Source organism: Notolabrus celidotus, chromosome 17 (genome assembly GCF_009762535.1).
Source record: "Notolabrus celidotus isolate fNotCel1 chromosome 17, fNotCel1.pri, whole genome shotgun sequence".
NCBI classification, from domain to species: domain Eukaryota; kingdom Metazoa; phylum Chordata; class Actinopteri; order Labriformes; family Labridae; genus Notolabrus; species Notolabrus celidotus.
Window position 1 is genome coordinate 21,732,704 of NC_048288.1, and position 19,421 is coordinate 21,752,124.

At 40.8% G+C, this 19,421-nt stretch overlaps 1 protein-coding gene across 1 annotated transcript in view; it reads left to right on the forward strand.

Moving 5' to 3' along the window:
* The window catches only part of plxdc2 (plexin domain containing 2), a 126,424-nt gene that overhangs the window by 48,003 nt on the left and 59,000 nt on the right, over window positions 1–19,421 (forward strand). Inside the window, exons 2-3 of the mRNA XM_034705802.1 lie at window positions 3,041–3,264; window positions 17,288–17,434. Coding sequence (XP_034561693.1) covers window positions 3,041–3,264; window positions 17,288–17,434 — 371 coding nt within the window. The remainder of the gene's footprint in view (window positions 1–3,040; window positions 3,265–17,287; window positions 17,435–19,421) is intronic.

The following is a 19,421-nucleotide window of genomic DNA, read 5'->3' on the forward strand; positions in this document are numbered from 1 at the left end:
TCTTTCCTACATGTTCAGGCTCTGTTTCAGTCCTGTTTCAGTCCTGTTTCTGTCCTGTTTCAGTCCTGTTTCTGTCTGTTTCAATCCTGTTTCTGTCTGTTTCAGTCCTGTTTCAGTCCTGTTTCTGTCTGTTTCAATCCTGTTTCAGTCCTGTTTCTGTCTGTTTCAATCCTGTTTCAGTCCTGTTTCTGTCCTGTTTCAGTCCTGTTTCTGTCTGTTTCAATCCTGTTTCTGTCTGTTTCTGTCCTGTTTCAGTCCTGTTTCTGTCTGTTTCAATCCTGTTTCAGTCCTGTTTCTGTCCTGTTTCAGTCCTGTTTCAGTCCTGTTTCAGTCCTGTTTCTGTCTGTTTCAGTCCTGTTTCAGTCCTGTTTCTGTCTGTTTCAGTCCTGTTTCAGTCCTGTTTCAGTCCTGTTTCAGTCCTGTTTCTGTCCTGTTTCTGTCTGTTTCTGTCCTGTTTCAGTCCTGTTTCTGTCTGTTTCAATCCTGTTTCAGTCCTGTTTCTGTCTGTTTCAGTCCTGTTTCAGTCCTGTTTCTGTCCTGTTTCAGTCCTGTTTCAGTCCTGTTTCAGTCCTGTTTCTGTCTGTTTCAGTCCTGTTTCAGTCCTGTTTCTGTCTGTTTCAATCCTGTTTCAGTCCTGTTTCTGTCTGTTTCAGTCCTGTTTCAGTCCTGTTTCAGTCCTGTTTCAGTCCTGTTTCTGTTCTGTTTCTGTCTGTTTCAGTCCTGTTTCAGTCTGTTTCAGTCCTGTTTCAGTCCTGTTTCAGTCCTGTTTCAGTCCTGTTTCTGTCTGTTTCAGTCCTGTTTCAGTCCTGTTTCTGTCTGTTTCTGTCTGTTTCAGTCCTGTTTCAGTCCTGTTTCAGTCCTGTTTCTGTCTGTTTCAGTCCTGTTTCAGTCCTATTTCTGTCTGTTTCAGTCCTGTTTCAGTCCTGTTTCAGTCCTGTTTCAGTCCTGTTTCTGTCTGTTTCAGTCCTGTTTCAGTCCTGTTTCTGTCTGTTTCTGTCTGTTTCAGTCCTGTTTCTGTCCTGTTTCAGTCCTGTTTCAGTCCTGTTTCAGTCCTGTTTCTGTCTGTTTCAGTCCTGTTTCAGTCCTGTTTCTGTCTGTTTCAATCCTGTTTCAGTCCTGTTTCTGTCTGTTTCAGTCCTGTTTCAGTCCTGTTTCAGTCCTGTTTCTGTCCTGTTTCTGTCTGTTTCAGTCCTGTTTCAGTCTGTTTCAGTCCTGTTTCAGTCCTGTTTCAGTCCTGTTTCAGTCCTGTTTCTGTCTGTTTCAGTCCTGTTTCAGTCCTGTTTCTGTCTGTTTCTGTCTGTTTCAGTCCTGTTTCAGTCCTGTTTCAGTCCTGTTTCTGTCTGTTTCAGTCCTGTTTCAGTCCTATTTCTGTCTGTTTCAGTCCTGTTTCAGTCCTGTTTCAGTCCTGTTTCAGTCCTGTTTCTGTCCTGTTTCTGTCTGTTTCTGTCCTGTTTCAGTCCTGTTTCTGTCTGTTTCAATCCTGTTTCAGTCCTGTTTCTGTCTGTTTCAGTCCTGTTTCAGTCCTGTTTCTGTCCTGTTTCAGTCCTGTTTCAGTCCTGTTTCAGTCCTGTTTCTGTCTGTTTCAGTCCTGTTTCAGTCCTGTTTCTGTCTGTTTCAGTCCTGTTTCAGTCCTGTTTCTGTCTGTTTCAGTCCTGTTTCTGTCCTGTTTCAGTCCTGTTTCTGTCTGTTTCAGTCTGTTTCAGTCCTGTTTCAGTCCTGTTTCAGTCTGTTTCAGTCCTGTTTCAGTCCTGTTTCTGTCTGTTTCAGTCTGTTTCGGTCATTAGAGGTCTAGTTTTGATCATGAAGAATGATGTACAGTCAGGTTTTTACTGTGGCCTGGAAGTGCAAATTACTAAGGCAAATCAGAAAACACTTTGGCAAATCAGAAACACTACGATATTAACCAAACTGGAAGAAGTAGGTACCCCCAGTCTAATTAGCAACGAGTCATGTCCCCCGAGTGTACCTACTTCTTTTGGTTTGGTTAATGTCGTAGTGTTTTCTGATTTGCCGTAGTAATTTGCACTTAAGGGCCAGCGTACAAACCTGACTCTACATCATTCATCATGATCAAAACTAGACGTCTAATGACAGAAACAGGCCTTCTTGGGACTTAAAAAAGTCAAGAGTTGTTTTACATATTTTTTAACTGTATTAAGATGGACGACAAGACAGATCACCAGAAGTGAAGCCAAAACATTTAGAGCTTCCCCTTGTGACTGGCAGTAGAGGCCATAAAGCTTGCTTCCCCCATGTTATCAGATTGGACATGGGTCAAACTAGAAAAACAAAATACATGTCAGATACATGTTTCTCAACAATGGTTTCTGTCATATTCTGTTACTTCTTATCATGGCGATTAATGTTCAAGTATTCAAATATCACCAGTCATGATTGACAATGCTGTTGACAGATTCTGCTCCTGTGGCATTCTTTACCTGATAGGCAGTGTACAAAAGGAACTGTGAGAGGAAATGTAATGAACACTGTCGCGACAGAATTTTGGCCTCACTTTGTACAATGAGAGGAGTTTGAGATGTGTCGTCCATATTCATATTCAGTCAAAGAAGAATGTCTTTTCCTGACTCATTTCCATTCAGCAGACCGTTTCTTATAATGACACAGCACATTCCACACGGATGGATCCAGCGCTCTGTTTTCAGGCTCGGTTTATCAAGTCAGTGTTTACATTAACATACAATAGTTCCATTTTTCACCTGCCGCCATCATCTCATTTCAGACTGGGGACAGGGATGATTGTGTATGTCTGTGGCCCACTGGTCTGTGTGGCGGCTGCTGAGTCATTCCTAATGTGCATCTGTTTCAGGCACTGAGATTTTCTCCCCTGTGCAATGAGAAAAGTCTGCAGAGACAGTGAGTTATAGAGGACCGCCACAAGATTAATAGCTTGAATAGTCCCTGCCTCTGCAATAAGACTGGAGCCTAAAAAGAAAATTTGAATATCACCGTCATATGTTGATATTTCACCTGTTCAACTCACCAATTATCTCACTCAATGTTTGTTTCTTTGTCTCTCCAGGGGTCTTTTACTCACACGTGCAGGGGCAGACAGGAGACGAGGATGTAGGCGTGGATGTGAAGCTCTACAGTCACCGGTGGAGGAGATGGCTTCCTCCTAAACCTCGTAACATGGACAGTAACAGGGCCAGTCAGGAGCAGGACCAGGAGCCGGAGCAGGTGGAGCCTGAGGCCTTCCCTGGCCTGCTGTCTGCAGAGGACACAGACAACAGCTCCCAGATAGAGGTGGGCGCTGATTCAAACAAATTCACACTAACATGGCACAACTGAGATGATTGCTAGTTGTTTTGTTTTGTTATGAGAACAATAGAAGTTATTTATGTGGGGAAACAAGGGGGATAATGGATTGCTGTGCTGCTGAACACAGAGATTGAACTAGGACTTTTGATGCGGTATAATGTTTTCTGTGGCTTTGGGGGAACTTTCTGTAAGTGAAAGTAACCCTAATTTCTTATGAGGCTTTTGTTTGGAGCTTGCATTATGAATTGGAGGTGTGGAAGGCACTTCATTTGCAATATTGAAAGATAAGCAGAAGCTTCTTGGGTCTGCTGTAGTAACTTTAAAAGTTTACTCAGCCACTCTCTATATTTCCCAGAATATCTTGCAATAAAATACTACCGTGAATCACTGGAGTACCACTTTGTGCAAACAAATTTCAAGAGCAAACAAGAAAATGAAAATGAATGCTTCTTTTTTTCTGTGTTTTGTTTGGAGCTGTATTGTAGAGTTAGACACCATGGCTGTTTTTAAAAGAGCACCAGTCAAACCTCAAACAAGAAGACAGAAGAAATGCAATGATAGCATGGGAATAATCAGTCAGTTTGAATCAACCAATAAAAAATGCATATAAAAAGTTCACGATACTTCAGTGGAGTCTGCATTTCAGTGTGCTTAAACCCCAAATGGCCCAGCTCTTGTGTTGGATCAGTGATTCCCATACATAGACTATATCTGGGAGAGCTTCATAAGTATAATGATGACTATGTTTACATTTGAAATGGCTATGCTCTGCTGCAGGTAATCAGGAGAGATAAAGGTCCTTCAGCACGTCCCTCCTGTTGAGGCATTGATTAAGCTCCTTTTCATACCGCTGTTTTCAAAGTTACATGCAGCTGGTTGCTGCCGATGTCATTCTGCACTGTTTGAATTTGGATCATTGCAAAACGCTGCGTCATTAAGAAGCGTCCTTCACATGCTGATCACCTGTTGTGATAACGAAGGATTGGGTAAAGCATTTCAAACGTGAGTTGTGATATCTTTATAAAACTGCTACTGATGAATATCACCAAAAGATCAAGTATACAGTAAAGAGGAGGCATAGGAGGGGCATGCTGCTATGTGTGAAAAGAGAGAAAAGCTGTGTGTATGTGTTAAGATAATTCGAGTCGTTTGTGATCTCACACGAAAAACACTATTGATAAATTAACAAACCTAACAAGGAATACAATCAATCAATCAATCAATCTTCATTTATATAGCACCTTTCATGCAAATCAAATGCAACCCAATGTGCTTTACAGCGATTGAAAAACAAGAAAGAAGCAGAAATAAAAGATATATTAGGGGAAAATGATAATAATAATAATAATAATAATAATAATAATAATAATTATAATTGTAATTAAAATTAAAATTAAAATAACAAAAAATAAATAGAGAATAATGCACACCAAAAATAAAATATGTGTAATTAAAATAAGATAAAGCATCAAAATTAAGAATACAAATAGTTAAAATAAATAGATTTTAAAAGGGTAAGGATAAGAAAAAACTAAGGCTAAAAATATCAATACAACTGAGTAGGTAAATCAAATAAATAAATAAATGAATGAATTAATAAATAAATACATAAATAAATAGATACATTTCAAAATTAATTTAAAAATGAATAGATCAATGACATAATCCAATGTAGAAAGATTGTCAGCAGTTCCTCTCTCACACCCAGCCTTGCTAGCTTGGAAAACGCTGTAGATTCTATCTATGTTCGTGTGACGACAGAAAACTTTTGCTACAAACCCATCCATCTGATTTGAAAGCTTTTCATAAACAACTTTAAAAAGTTGTTTTTTTAAATGGGGGAGTATCTGATCTTGAGCGTTAGATGTTTCTCAGTAGACATGAAAATTTAATTAGGAAGTGTTCAAGGATTTCAAGAACTGATTGTCCATGATAGCTTAAAAAAATCTTCAACGTTCATTCCACATCTTTACTTTGTCTCCTACTTGATCCTGTTTTGATGTTCAGATGTTTTAGAGCATCAATGCTTCTGATGATTCTTCTGGTTTTAAAAAAGTCAGTCATGCAGGATCAAATAAAAAAGAGGAGAATCAAAAATACTGTTATATACCTTTAATATAATCCTTTGTTTCATATCTTGAATTTGCAAAGTGGGATAGAAAGTGTCGTGTTGAAACTGAGGCAACTCATATGGGACTCCGGTCACAATCACATTAGTTAACTTAATCAAAGTTTTCAATCATCCTCCTCCAGCTGAGTGAATTCAAACCAGGTTTTATTGCTCAGCTCGACTAAGTAGCTCACCCAGTAAACCTGCCTGTCTGGAAGAGAAGCCCACTAATATAGAGAGAATAAATCGATAAAGTCCTCTGCTGAGCTGCACCTAAAAATACTCCTTGGTCTCTTCCCTGGAGCAATTATAAATCTCTCATAAAGATTGGACGTATTGTAATGAAAAGGAGACCAGGAGGGGCCTTTGAGGATGAATATTTTATATCAAATTAAGCTCAACCCTCAGGTGCTCATCTACCTTCTGCAGGAGACTGGATCCTCTTAAACTTGACCTCAGAGAAACCACAACAGGAAATTACCCCGGCCTCCTGCAGTTCCAAGAGGGTCGGTGGAGCTGCTGGAGATTAATGGCTGGGTTCGGCCCGTGTTTCAGTCTATGTAAATGAAAGGCATCGCCCGTGTCGCGGTGTTATGGCGCCTTTGGCCCGCGCACAGCATCAAGGCATTGAGTCATAACGATGGCGGACGCTTGGGTTCAGACAGCTCGTTAAGTTTTCCTGCGGCTTCTAATCATCTCAGGTTCACAGCCCCGCGTCTCTTAGTGAGGAGTAAGCTTTGATTGTCAGCTGTAAACACACGCACAACTAACACTTCAGACTGCACACACACTTACGCAAGAACAGCAACGAGGACTCCACTCAAACAGTCTCAAACATGTCCTCCCTCATTGTTGTTGCCCTCTGCGGCTCATTTGTTTTTGCATGATGGCAAAGCAGTCCACAGCACAAACACCCTGTCATTCCTCCTGTCATTACTCAACACACACATTCCCTCACCTTCCACCTACACTTTGTTGACATGGGAAAAGCTGTCACATTGAGAGGGCAGACAGTCAAGCTAAAGTTCTGCTCCCGGCAATAAGCTGAAAGGTTTTAAAGATTCGTCTTTAAACTGTGAGGAGTGAGGAGACAGCTGAGGGACCTTGTGTCTACAGGGAAAACAATACCTGTAGACAGTTCAAAAAGCCAGAAATCATCATGTTTCTGTGATGGGGAACACTTTCCGAAAGTTATTTTGTGCCATAGTTTATCGTTTTTGTACACTTGCCCTGTATCACAGTGTTGGGTCTTTTTAGGGTCATGATTTGCAACCAAATTTCCCCATTTATAATAATTAGTCTCTAAAACCACTTGTTGAAATTGTAGCATTTGTAGAAACAGGTTACTCTGACTCCCCTTTGTTTTACATGCTGATGACTATTGCCTAAAAACAGTTGTGGTGGAAAAACTCATGGCAACTAATCATGTGTAAGATATGTTTGTTTAGATAGAGTTAGAGAGTTACAGAGCTTAGCTTAAAGACTGAAACCAGGGGAACCAGCTAGTTAGGAGACTAAACATTCAGCTTTTGACCCTTGTGTAACCAAGATGTGTAGTCTTTTTCTAAATAAACACAATAGAACTTTTTTACTTGTGATATTTACGTATATTTTGTTAATTTTGTGCAGAGCCAGGCAGGGGCATATCCAGACTTAGAAAAATGGCTTGGCTCTACGTAGCTAGTTTCTCTATCGGCACACACTATATGGGGGGTGAATTTTTTTCTAACCCGACGGTTCAGAACATATTATGATTACAAGTTTTTGCCCAAATAAGGACATGACTGACTTGACTCCCAGACGGGAACACATAGCTATTGGCTAGGAGGCTCAAACTCTGCATCTTTAGCCTTTGCCTGGATGAGTTCCACATTTCCAATATTGCTGCCGCTGCCAATTGGCTTCAAAACAGTGCTGAGGAACTGATGGGTGATGTCATGGATACTACATCCATTATGTATACAGTCTATGGCCCAAAGCAACAATTTGCAGTACTAGTTACGGAAAATTACTTGAAATGTAATAATAAAGCAACTAGCAGCATGTTGCCATAGTTGATTAGGTATGTCCCATGTCTAACAAGGCAAATATCATTTCACGACTTACACAAGGTTGTTCATGCCTTTATCCTGTCAAGACTAGATTTTTGCAATGCCCTTTATTCCGGTTTATCTCATACTTCTGTTTATCGCCTTCAATTAACTCAAAATGCAGCTGCCCGATTAATCACTGGTTCACGAAAATCCGATCACATAACTCCAATTCTGGCTTCCTTACACTGGCTTCCTATTAAATTCCGAATCGATTTCAAAATACTACTGCTCACTTACAAAGCTCTACACAATCAGGCTCCCCAGTACATCACAGACCTTCTCACTCGGTACAAGCCTCCCCGCCCTTTCAGATCAGCCGACATGGGCTTATTGGTTATACCTAGTGCCCGTTTAAAATCCAAGGGGTCTCGGGCTTTTTCAGTCCGGGCTCCCAAACTATGGAACGACTTACCATCTGAAATAAGGCGTGCTACTTCTGTTCTTAATTTTAAATCACTTCTTAAAACTTTCTTTTTCAAAAAGGCCTTCATAACTTGCTAACATGTTATTATGTTTGTGTGTGTGTATGTATGTATGTATGCATATGTATGTGCATGTGTGTACATATGTATATGTATATGTGAATGAAAAAGGGTTGGGATTATATTTATTATTGTTTACTTTCTGTGAAGCACTTTGTAACTCTGTTTAGAAAAGTGCTGTATAAATAAAGTTTATTATTATTATTATTATTATTATTATTATTATTATTATTATTATTATTAAATAGCCAATGTGGCTAATGTGATTTCCAGAGAGGCCCATGCCTCCCTAGCAACTTTTACGGAAACACCCCTGAAACCAGGCAAGCTGTTTCCCTGTGTTCCCGTATTGATGCTAAATGGCTGGAGCATAAGTCTTTTTGAGTACTATACAGACATCAGTGTTGTCTTCATCTTTTCATCAGATTCTGTGTAAAAAAAGATGAATTCATCTATTTTCAGAAGAGTCAAGCATATTAAAAGTGCTGAAGTGCATCTGTTAGAATCACGTTCAAAAACAAGAGCAGTCTCTCCTTCAGTCACAGTCTGTGTTTGGGTTATCTGGGGTCATTAAGACGAGTTTCCAACTATAGTTTCATCTCACCTTAACATGCAGGTTTATAACTGTGGTCTTAACAGCAGACTGTCTGACGCCCTGAATGACTGTGACTCACTGTGTCAGCTCTCCAGATCATTAAACCAGATTAAACAGTCTCGAGGCTCACAGTGTCTTCAGGTCACTGTGAGGTAGAATAAAGAAGAGAGGGAACAAATGTTGGGAACAAGTCTTCATCACTGAATTCAATCCTAGATTCATCAGCACGACTTCTTTTATCAAGCAAGACAAAGCTCAAGCTAGTCCAGACATGTCTTCAGTCATTTCTTGTGTTAACGGTTTTGTTTTTGTTGTTGTGATCTTTCAGAGCTCTGGTTCAAAGAAGCTTTCTCACCTTTGTCTTGGATCAAAGCCGTGTTTTTTTTTTTTGTTCCCACACATTTCAAACCACAGCTGTTTGTTTCAACTGACAGTTTGAGTTGCACAATTTAATCTTGAACTTGTGCAATGAATTGTTTGCATAAGCATGGAGGGAGCTCATATGAACCTGATGTTTTATAATATTTTTTAATTACAAACACTCTTTAGACATCTTCTTACTTCATAAGCTGCATCACCTGACCTCCTCCTTTACCTACCGGCATAGTAAGGGCAACCACCAGAGGGCACTGCTCTACATCAAGCCTAAATATAAAACTATAAAATCAAAGTCTGTAGTTTTATTTTTTGAATGATTTTCAGTAAATTGACCATGTTTATATTGTGATTGGTGGATACAGTTTTGTTACCCTAAATCATAAAAACTTGTGGTTGTGTCGTTCAAATTGGACATAAAACTGAGGGAAGAGAAAGTAGCAGCAGCAGAAGAAGACTCAGCTAGGTAGCTAGCTTATCTTTACTGCAGTGTGTCTACAACTGCAGTGCAAACTATGTTGTGGAGATGACGGATGAAAGCAAGGTAATCTATCCACACTTAAAAACAGTTTTCTCGCCAGTTTTGGAGTTTATCTGGATTTCCTATAAAATACGGGGTTTTTATGGATAACATTAATGCAGAATGCGTCAGTATTTCCTATATGGCCCCCTCTGTCGATTGGCTTCAAAACAAAGCTTCAGGTGCAGAATGGTGACACACAGACTGTATAAAATATGGACGTAGTATCCATGACGTCACCCATCTGTTTCTGAAGCACTGTTTTGAGGCCAATCGTCGACGGCAGCCATATTGCTGCTGTGGAGCGATTGTGACGTAAAGAGGCGGGCTTTGAGCCTCCTAGCCAACAGCTGCATTGTTCTCGCCTGTCAATCAAGTCAGCTGTGCCTCTCATTGGAACACTCGTAATCTCAATTCACCCCCCCTACAGTGTGTGTCGATCGAGAAACGAGCTATCCAGCTTACACTCATCTTTTGTACCAGGCTGTAAACATGTTTATTTCTGCTGTAAAGGTCGTCTTTTTTGAATTGGTGTGTATGTGGTTCCGGTACTTCTGGCCAGCCTCAAGCGTATCCTCGATGAACTGCAGTTTTTAACACTTCCGCATTGGACTCATATTTTTAGACCGCAGATTGCCGCTTGGTATTGACATTTGCATCAGTAACATTTTTCATCTGAACACCTTAACAGTGTGACAATCATCTGAAAAAGTTCTTCTGCATATCAAGAGATTGCACAACAGTTCCTGACCACATGTTATTGAAACTGTGTTAGAGGTTGCATACAGCTGTCAGGTTCACTGTCCTGGTAAACCACAAAAACAAACACATAGCTGGCACTTGGATGCTACATTTTACAGACTGCTCCTTCCTTTTGAATCCTGCGTCATATTGCAACACCAGTTGGCATCACAAATGAAGTCAAAACACACACATAACTCCTCACGTTCCCTGAAATGATGTGAGCATATGATGGTGTAATTTCCACATACGGTAAAGAACAGCCTGTTCTGATCATTTAAACATTGTTAGACGTGTCACGTTGCCAATAACAGCAGACAGTGTAATGGCGTTCTGGGATTGTTGTTTGTATAGCTTTCTTTGATGTGTAGTAAAAAGTGTGTGGTTTCTGATGGAGGCTCTTCTGGACTCACATTCTTCGCTAAAGTCACTGTTTATTTGTGGATTTCTTAAGGGAGAGGATTCGCACAGCGAGGCAGCGAACAGCTCGGCTTGCTAATTCTCCTTCCTGCACTCGATTCCCAGAGCTGCTTTTACCCCCCAACACACTCCATATTCTAAACCTGCCATGAATGCAAATTAGTTTTTTTCTCCCCTCTTTGTTTGTTTTGTGTCTCAGTTAGTCAAGTTTGTTAAAAGAGTCCCAGAGGATATTATGTTTGGAAAGAGATGACTGTCTTTATGTTGTTCAGTGTTAAAACTCTGTCATGCTACCTGCTACAGCCTGGAGCTGCTCTTTAGATGAACCTGTGGTTCATAAAATTTCAGCTCTCATCCAGTCTGCTGTTCAACTCTCTGACTTTGAATGATCTTCTACAGTCAATGCTAGTTTTTTTTTGCAGTTGGTTGGCCAACTTGTAGAAATGCAGTCGTTTCTGCAGATGAACAGAGACAGCTGAGGTTGTGAGTTAGTGTTTTGAACTCGACATCTATGAACATGACTTTGGAATCCAACCACATACTGTCTGAACCCAGAAGACTGCTCGCAAAGGCAATGCAAAAGATCTAAAACCAAAGACCAGAACACCTTAAATTATGTATCAGCAGCCTGGATTCAACTCAGACAACTTATTTAAGTTACCATCTTCCCTTTAAAAAAAATACTACTAGTATATGAATGTTTCTACATTTTAAAATTCTTCTGCTTAGATTACTGCTGAATATAAGTTAATACCAATACGTGAACAATGTAGATTGTACTTCACATGTATAAAAATGTCTTTGCAAATCCTTGGGGATCTGAGTAACACGACTCACGACCTGTGTCAGATGGTCCGGGTTAGGGATAGGGATAGGGACTACACAAATAAATGTCACCACCCACACTAGTCCACACCAGAATTACTGGCCAGTCCAAGGAGTTATTTAACTGACTAGTAATGGACTAGCAGGACCCGTAGCTATGGTAGATTACAACTACTATCCAGTTCTGAAAAAGCACAGATGGCAGATGGATCTCCTAGCATGGCCAAGATTGTTAGGCTGTGTCTGGTTAACTTGCCCAGATCGATGCGTAACAAACACCTTCATGAGAAAGTTAACCAGCAGGAAGGATTGAAGGCCACAGCTGCTAGCTCTGCTAATGTTACCCACACTCTGTACCCACAGACTCCCTATTTGTTTAAATTTCTATTAAAACAACTAGTAAATGAGATGCTTTGGAACATCCAAAAGTAGTGATAAAACAATGTTGGATTCATGCCGATATTTTCAAACTCATTTTGGCGCATGCTGGCACTAGTCCAAGTTTGCCGTTAGCCTGTAGAGGCCACATCTTCCACCTTCTGCAAGGCTCCTTATTGACAGCAGTGAGCTCAATAATTTGTTTCTGTAAAGCGCCTTCGCTAATGGATGGTCGCTGCTATATTGCTTGGCTTTGTTGAATGACTGAAGTACAGGCTTCGTCAAATCAACAAAACCTATAGGAGCTGAATCTTGAAGGCATATTAAATTCCTTAGAAGAATTGATTGCGTATGTGCCCTGTTGGATCAGGTTTCCTTATTATGGAATATGAAGTCACAGCTGTCAGGTTTTGGTATACAGTATTTTGCTAGTATGTGTTTTGGATCAGGCTCAGAGACGACCTGAAGATCAAACTAGAGTATCTCTACCACTATAGAAAGAATCTGAAGTTGGCTGATGCAGCACAACAGAGTATGAAGTCTCATACTGTAACACAAAACACACACACACACATATACCACACCAGTACCATCAAGCAGCCCCAACTGGTAGGAGATGGAGCAGAGCCATGAATAATGGATCGCAGGGATTATCAGCTGATAAAGAGAAGCAAACATGAGAGACGATGTCCTTTAAGTGCTTTTTTAAACGGCCCATAGTCTGGGGGAACTGTGTATTCTGCTTTGTGTGTATTTTGCAGACGTGCAGCTTAATTCTAACACATTGGAACTTTTATTATAAGCTCGAGTGCTCCTCGTGATACAGTATTTTCTCAGGAGCAGAGACATGGTCTCAGTTAACAGGATTATGTTGTTTTTTTTTTTTTTCTAAAAGCCATTCACAGCCAGAACTCTTTCTTCAGCCTTGAAAAACATTTCTAAAACTTATATTTTCTCGTATTGTAAAAATTGAATGAGCTTATTAAAGTAAAGTGATACATCTCTTTACTCAGTTCTTCTTTTGTTAAGAGGTCTTTCAGAGGAGAAAATGTGTCAGCACTAGATATTCAGGTCTCAGATTGATGCAATATTAATGTGGTGGGCAGCTTGACTAAATGTCTCAGACAGAGATGGGAGTGAATGTGGGATGAGATTCACACACAGAATGAATTGTTCATGTTGTTTCTATGCTGTAGAGGCAGAAAATATCCCATTCATAAAGTGGCAGAATCATCCGATTTCTCCATCCCTATTGAGTCGTAGTATTTCTTTTTACAACTGAAATATGAAACAAGGCAGGAGTTCACTGCTGGATTTGAGTGGCAGGTTCACAGTATTCTTCTTTCTCTGTTTTTCATCATGTGACCAGCAATCATACAGACATACAGTAAGCCTCCTCTGAGAGCAGCTCAGGTGTCTATCCTGTTTTTAACATTAGACTGAAACTACACTAGTTGTGAATGTGCATGTCTAAAATGGTTCAGCGTATACGGCATACTCAAAGTGTGCACTGTATATCAAACTATATGTAAAACTGGAATTTCCATTGTAGCTGCAATGGCTGGAAAGTTGAGCAAATGTGTTATCAATAATTGTGCATGACTAAACGATTGAATGTTGTCATTCTTGCAAGTCATCACAGGAATCACTATAATCGGTTAAACAAGCTTTTCACAAATATTTAATTTGTAGGCTTGAAATTCTGGTCATCTACTCGTCTAAGCCTCGTCTTTAGCTCTGATAATGGCTGCTACCACAATGCTATTATGCAAAGAGGACCAAAGATTGGTGGTGCTAGCTCTGCTAATGGTAGCCACAATATGCAAACCAATTTAAACCTGTTTACCCCAAGCTGCAACCTCTGGTCTAAAAATATGAGTCCAATGTGGAAGTGCTAAAAACTGCAGTTCATCGAGGCTGTCTCCGGAAGTACCGGAAACCACATACACACCAATTCAAAAAAGACGATCTTTACAGCAGAAATAAACATGTTTACAGCCTGGTACAAAAGACGAGTGTAGTCTGGATAGCTCATTTCTCGATTGGCACACACTGTATGGGGGATGAATTTTTTCAAAACGCAGCAATTTCGAAGATATTGAGATTACGAGTCTTCCAATGAGAGGCTCAGCTGACTTTATTGACAGGCAGTAACACTGTAGCTGTTTGCTATGAGACTCAAAGCCCGCCTCTTTACGTCACAATCGCTCAACAGCAGCAATATGGCTGCCGCCGACGATTGGCCTCAAAACAGTGCTTCAGAAGCAGATGTGTGATGTCACGGATACTATGTCCATATTTCATACAGTCTATGATTACCCACAGACTCTGATCCCATGTTCAGTTGGGTTGTATACAATTTTGTCAATTTTGTAGATTTTTTTAGTGTTTTCTTAATTTTTGACTAATCCAAATTTACAGGACTTGGAAATTAGCTCCTTTGGATTATCCCTGGTTAACAATCCTTTTCAGAAGAATCATGACATTTTCTGTAACTATCAATTATTTTTGGTCTATTTAAAATAGACAAAATTGCATTCTAATTAAATCCAGTTGAAAAGCATTTTGCGCTTTTCTATTTTCTTTTGGCCTTTTTGAATGTTTAAAATAGACACGATAGTCATGCCGTCACTATGTGTTTCTCTATCTGAAAGTTTGTGAGGTATACCTTAAAGCAGCCCTATTCAATTAGCGGCTCGCGGGCCACATGCAGTCCGAAAGCAACCCTTGAGTGGCCTGAAAGCAACTGCAGAGTGACTGTGACTTGGGTCTGGCAAGAAAAACATCTTTTACTAACACTGACAAGTGCTGCTCTTTTATTGTGTTCATGCCCTTTTGGATGTGGCAAAACATTAATGAACAACAAGTGTGTTTGTTATATTATCTATTTGTTTTTCTTTTAAATGGTTAACTTTGCTCACTGTCAGCTAAAAATGTCCGGCCCAGCTCATGTCCTTAGTCTGAAAATCCGGCCCAACCAAATATTTAATTGAACAGCTCTGCTTTAAAGTTTTGTGAAAGAAAAAGATGAGAAATAAAAGAAAACACGAGGTAGAAACAAACTTTTTGTAAAAGAACAAGTTGATAATGTCTGTAAATAAATAATGAACAACATACATCTGTTAGCTATTCTTGGCTATTTTCATATACACTTTAAAAAAGTGGACGAGTGGCATTTTATTTTGAAGAGTGTTGCTCTGCTTACCTTGTAATAATCATAACATGTATTTTCCATCCATCCATCCATCCATCCATCCATCCATCCATCCATTTTTTTCCGCTTAACCGGGGTTGGGTCGCGGGGGTAGCAGTCCAAGCAAATTGACCCAGCATCCCTCTCCCCGGCGACACTTTCCAGCTCCTCCTGGGGAATCCCGAGGCGTTCCCAGACCAGGCGGGAGATATAATCCCTCCACCGCGTTCTGGGTCTACCCCGGGGCCTTCTCCCAGTTGGGCGTGCCCGGAACACCTCTAAAGGGAGGCGTCCGGGAGGCATCCTTATCAGATGCCCGAACCACCTCAGCTGACTCCTTTCGACGCGAAGGAGCAGCGGCTCTACTCCGAGCTCCCTCCGGATGTCCGAGCTCCTGACCCTATCTCTAAGGCCGAGCCCAGACACCCTTCGCAGAAAACTCCTTTCAGCCGCTTGTATCCGCGATCTTATATTTTCCAATAAGCATATTTCATTTAACAATCCAGAATTCAGTGGAAAATCTGTTTGTCGATGTAACTAACACGGGTGATTCTTACTTCCCATCAGGCCTGTTAAAACACATCATTCCAGCAGCGCTCCGTTGGCACCCCACAAAACTTTATAAATAGCTGAACAAAATCCAAGTCAACAGTGTTAAGGCAGTTCAAAACAGAGCCAGAAAAGCAGCAGCAGCAGATTTCACACCAAGTTTGTATTTCACACGTCAATATCAAGTATCACACTTTACTTGCTGACACTTTTGGCAAACACTGCCTCTTCTCCTTTAACCACCCACCAAATCTCCCTCTTATAAACGTGTATTTTTAATATGTGTGTGAGACTGTTTGTCTGCCCAAACACCCTGCGCTCTGCTTGCTGTGGTCTTAACAAGTCCTCACAGCGTCATGTCCACCTACACCCAGCTGGACGATGGCGCCCTGCCGAACCTCCCCCTGAGGGGAAACAACCACCAGCTGGGCTCTCTCACCTCCGAGGAGCCTCTGATTCCCTCCATCCTTCCCGGCAGAGGCAGAAAACATCTTGTGCTGATTAGGAGGAAGCTTTACAGCTCCTGCGTTTGTGTGTCTACTCCTTTAACAAGCGCCCTTGTTTTCTATTCTGACAGTAAAGTGCTGACTCAGTCTGCCTGCTGGGGCTTTTTGCCCTGACACGATTTCTCTACGCTTTAAGCTGTGATGAAAGGCTTCTGGCAATGTTTGTTTAAATCTTCAAATTAATCAAAAGTAGCACCACCTACATGGCTGAACTCCATTTGGACTTCTGATATTTATCAATCCCACAGAGGCTTCACTAAGCCTGAAACATAATCCTACTGTCTTATACTCCAGGCTGGATAATATGTAGAGGTATGAGATTATAACTCTCTGAGGGAAATATGAATCCTTCAAGCAAAACGAACAAAACAGTGAAGGATTGTGGTTTAATTAATGTTTGTCTCATGGCCTTTTGACAACTGAAGCATGTTAGCCCGTACATCAAAGAATCTGAGCTGCGTGAGTTCCTATTAGTGAGATCACAGTGTACAGCTCCCTGTCTCCTTATCCTGCAAAACATTCACTTTACATGTTGTTTAGATAAAAGAACAGCTGTAAGGTATCTCAAGAGACAAACAAGACACGAGCATTCTTCCTTATTCTGCACAGGAAACAATAAAAGCAGACCGGCCGCTCCCACAAGGCTTATAAAAGTCCACGAATGTTACTGTTGTAAAATGTAATCCTGACTGTGCAGTCTGTTGGCTTCTTTAAACGTAAGGGTGGAAGGTTAATGGGTTTTCTTTGTTTTTTTAATTTGATTAGAAGGCATTTAAACCAACTCTTGTGCTGATTGGGCCTTAATGAAACCCATTCAGGGAATGCACACATAATGGAAGTGATTGTATTCTAATATAATCTAATTTAGCAGGTTATTTGTTCTGCAGCCAAATTAAAAATGCTCTTGATTTTCCATATGTGTGCATGCTTTCTGTTTGTGTTGAGGATAAAATTGCGATTGCAGCTATAGTGATGAGATTAGAATTTGATTTGGACTCATAGCAGCTGAGCAGAAAGATGTTCTTACAAATATGTGTTTACATATTCAGCACACTGTGTGCTGAATAACGGTACATCCTGCTTCAGCTTAAATCACAGAGCAACACAGCAATCTCCACTCTCTCCTTCAAGCATTATTACATTCTTCTCAATAACTCTGTGTTTCTTCTACACTGTCTCAATATTGCAGACTTACTTACTCGTTTCATGTTGTTTCTGCAGGAGGACGCAGATCATGATTACTACACATCAAAAACATACAGCCCCTCAGATGCCATGAGCAAGGACTTGTGGGTAAATATTGACCAGATGGACAAGGAAAAAGTGAAGATCCACGGGATTCTGTCCAACACACACAGACAAGCGGCGGTGAGTCAACAAACAACCCCCAAGGAGATTTCCTTCATGTCTTTGGAAGATTAAGATGCTACTCAACAGACTCTTTGATTCAAAGTTCATTCATAACAAGCTGTTGCCTTTTTGTCATTAGTGTTGGCGCAGTTTGAGGTCTATGATGAGAAGATATGTTGAAGCTTCTACCAATTTATTCTTTGGTGTGTAACATACAGAAAACATAATAGGAGAGTCCAGAATGCCATCTTCTGATATCTCAAAAGCATTATTACATTAAACCCACTTAGCAAAATTGGTCTGGCCCAGTTCTGGCCCACAAGACTCGGCCAGACTCGGCCAGACTCAGCCAACATACCGCAAAGAATGACAGTCCTTAATTGGCCCAGAGACGGCCCACATATGGTTCCAGCTTAATCACAAGCTCAACCTTAATCGGCCCAGATGCGGCATGAACAGATCTGGACCAAGCCACAATCAGGCCAGATGTGGCATGCCAACATATATACAATGCCATCATTGCCAGACCTGGACCACATCCGGTTGACATACCACTTGCCCTGCCAGCAGTCAGCCAGCAGTGCCGGCTTGACGCCAGATCTGGCCCAGACCTATCAGACCAATTTTGCTATGTGGGCATGACCTATATGAGGTGGGTTTTTGAAAGCAGTTTAACCATACATGCAGTTAATGCGCCTGTGTAGAGTTTTCTGTCGACTGTAATAAATTCTGATGCCACTTTAATAGACACAAAGGTAAATAAGACCATAAGCATCAAGATTAACAAACTCAAAAAAACGGTTTTGGTCTTAAAAGCTCATTTTTATTCATAGACATTGTACGGTAGGTGGATTTTATTTTTCTAGTCCTTATCTGTTAAATAAGATAAGCTAAAATTAAAAAGAGTAAGCTAATAAAAATAATAAAATACAGTTTTGAAACAGTGCAAAAAACTTTGCTATAGTGCATTTTAAAATCAAAGTGAGTGTGTGCGTTTCAGTCCTGAGGATGACAGACCTCAGCATTGATTGAGGGGGGGTTAAGTATGTGAAAGGGGCACTAAGGGAAGAGGGGGCAAAACAGGGAGAGAGTTCAGCATCCTAACTGCCTGGTGGATAAAACTGTCCCTCAGTCTGCTGGTTCTGACCTGGAGACTGCGTAATAGGATGAGAACTTAGGTTGAAAAAACCCACCTTACATATGTACAGGACAAATTTTACAAAGCGATATCAGGTATTACTTTGTCCACAGGGGGCGCCAAAATGGACAAAAACAGAAAGTTGCTCACAGGAGATTTAAGGTGTCGTTCTGGTTGACTCAGCTTGACCTGTTCTTGTTCTTGACACAGAACTTAGGTTCAAATTTGGCTGCAAATCAATATTTTATAAGCTTGATAACCATTAATATGACTTAGATAATGCGATGCTAAATAACACCACAACAAGCCCTTTCAGAGACCAGTGGCATTCAATGATCTCTGTTTCATCAATCAATCTTTATTTATTTATTTATCAATCAATCAACCTTTATTTGTATAGCGCCAAATCACAACAAACGTTATCTCTAGACGCTTTTACAAACATAGGAGGTCTAGACCACTCTATGTCAAATCATGAACAGAGACCCAACTTCAAGACAGAGTAAGACTCAGTCTGACCCCACCTTAATCCATCATGAGCATTGCACATCGCAGTATTTAGCTAGTTACAGTGGGGAGGAAAAACTTCCTTTTAACAGGCAGAAACCTCAGGCAGAACCAGACTCATGTTAGACAGCCATCATGTCTCGACCGAGTTGGGTCTGGAAAGACGGATAGAGGGGAGTAAGAGAGAGAGGTGATAGTGATGAGACGAGTGGTAGAAGCTGTTGCCGCTGGAGTCCAGAACGTCCGCAGCAGGAGGACGTCTACGGCAGCCCAGAGGGACCTACGAGACAAGGGAGCTCAGGGACTCCAGAAAGGTCTATGGTTAGTAACTTTCAATGGGACAGGCAGAGTTAAAGTAAG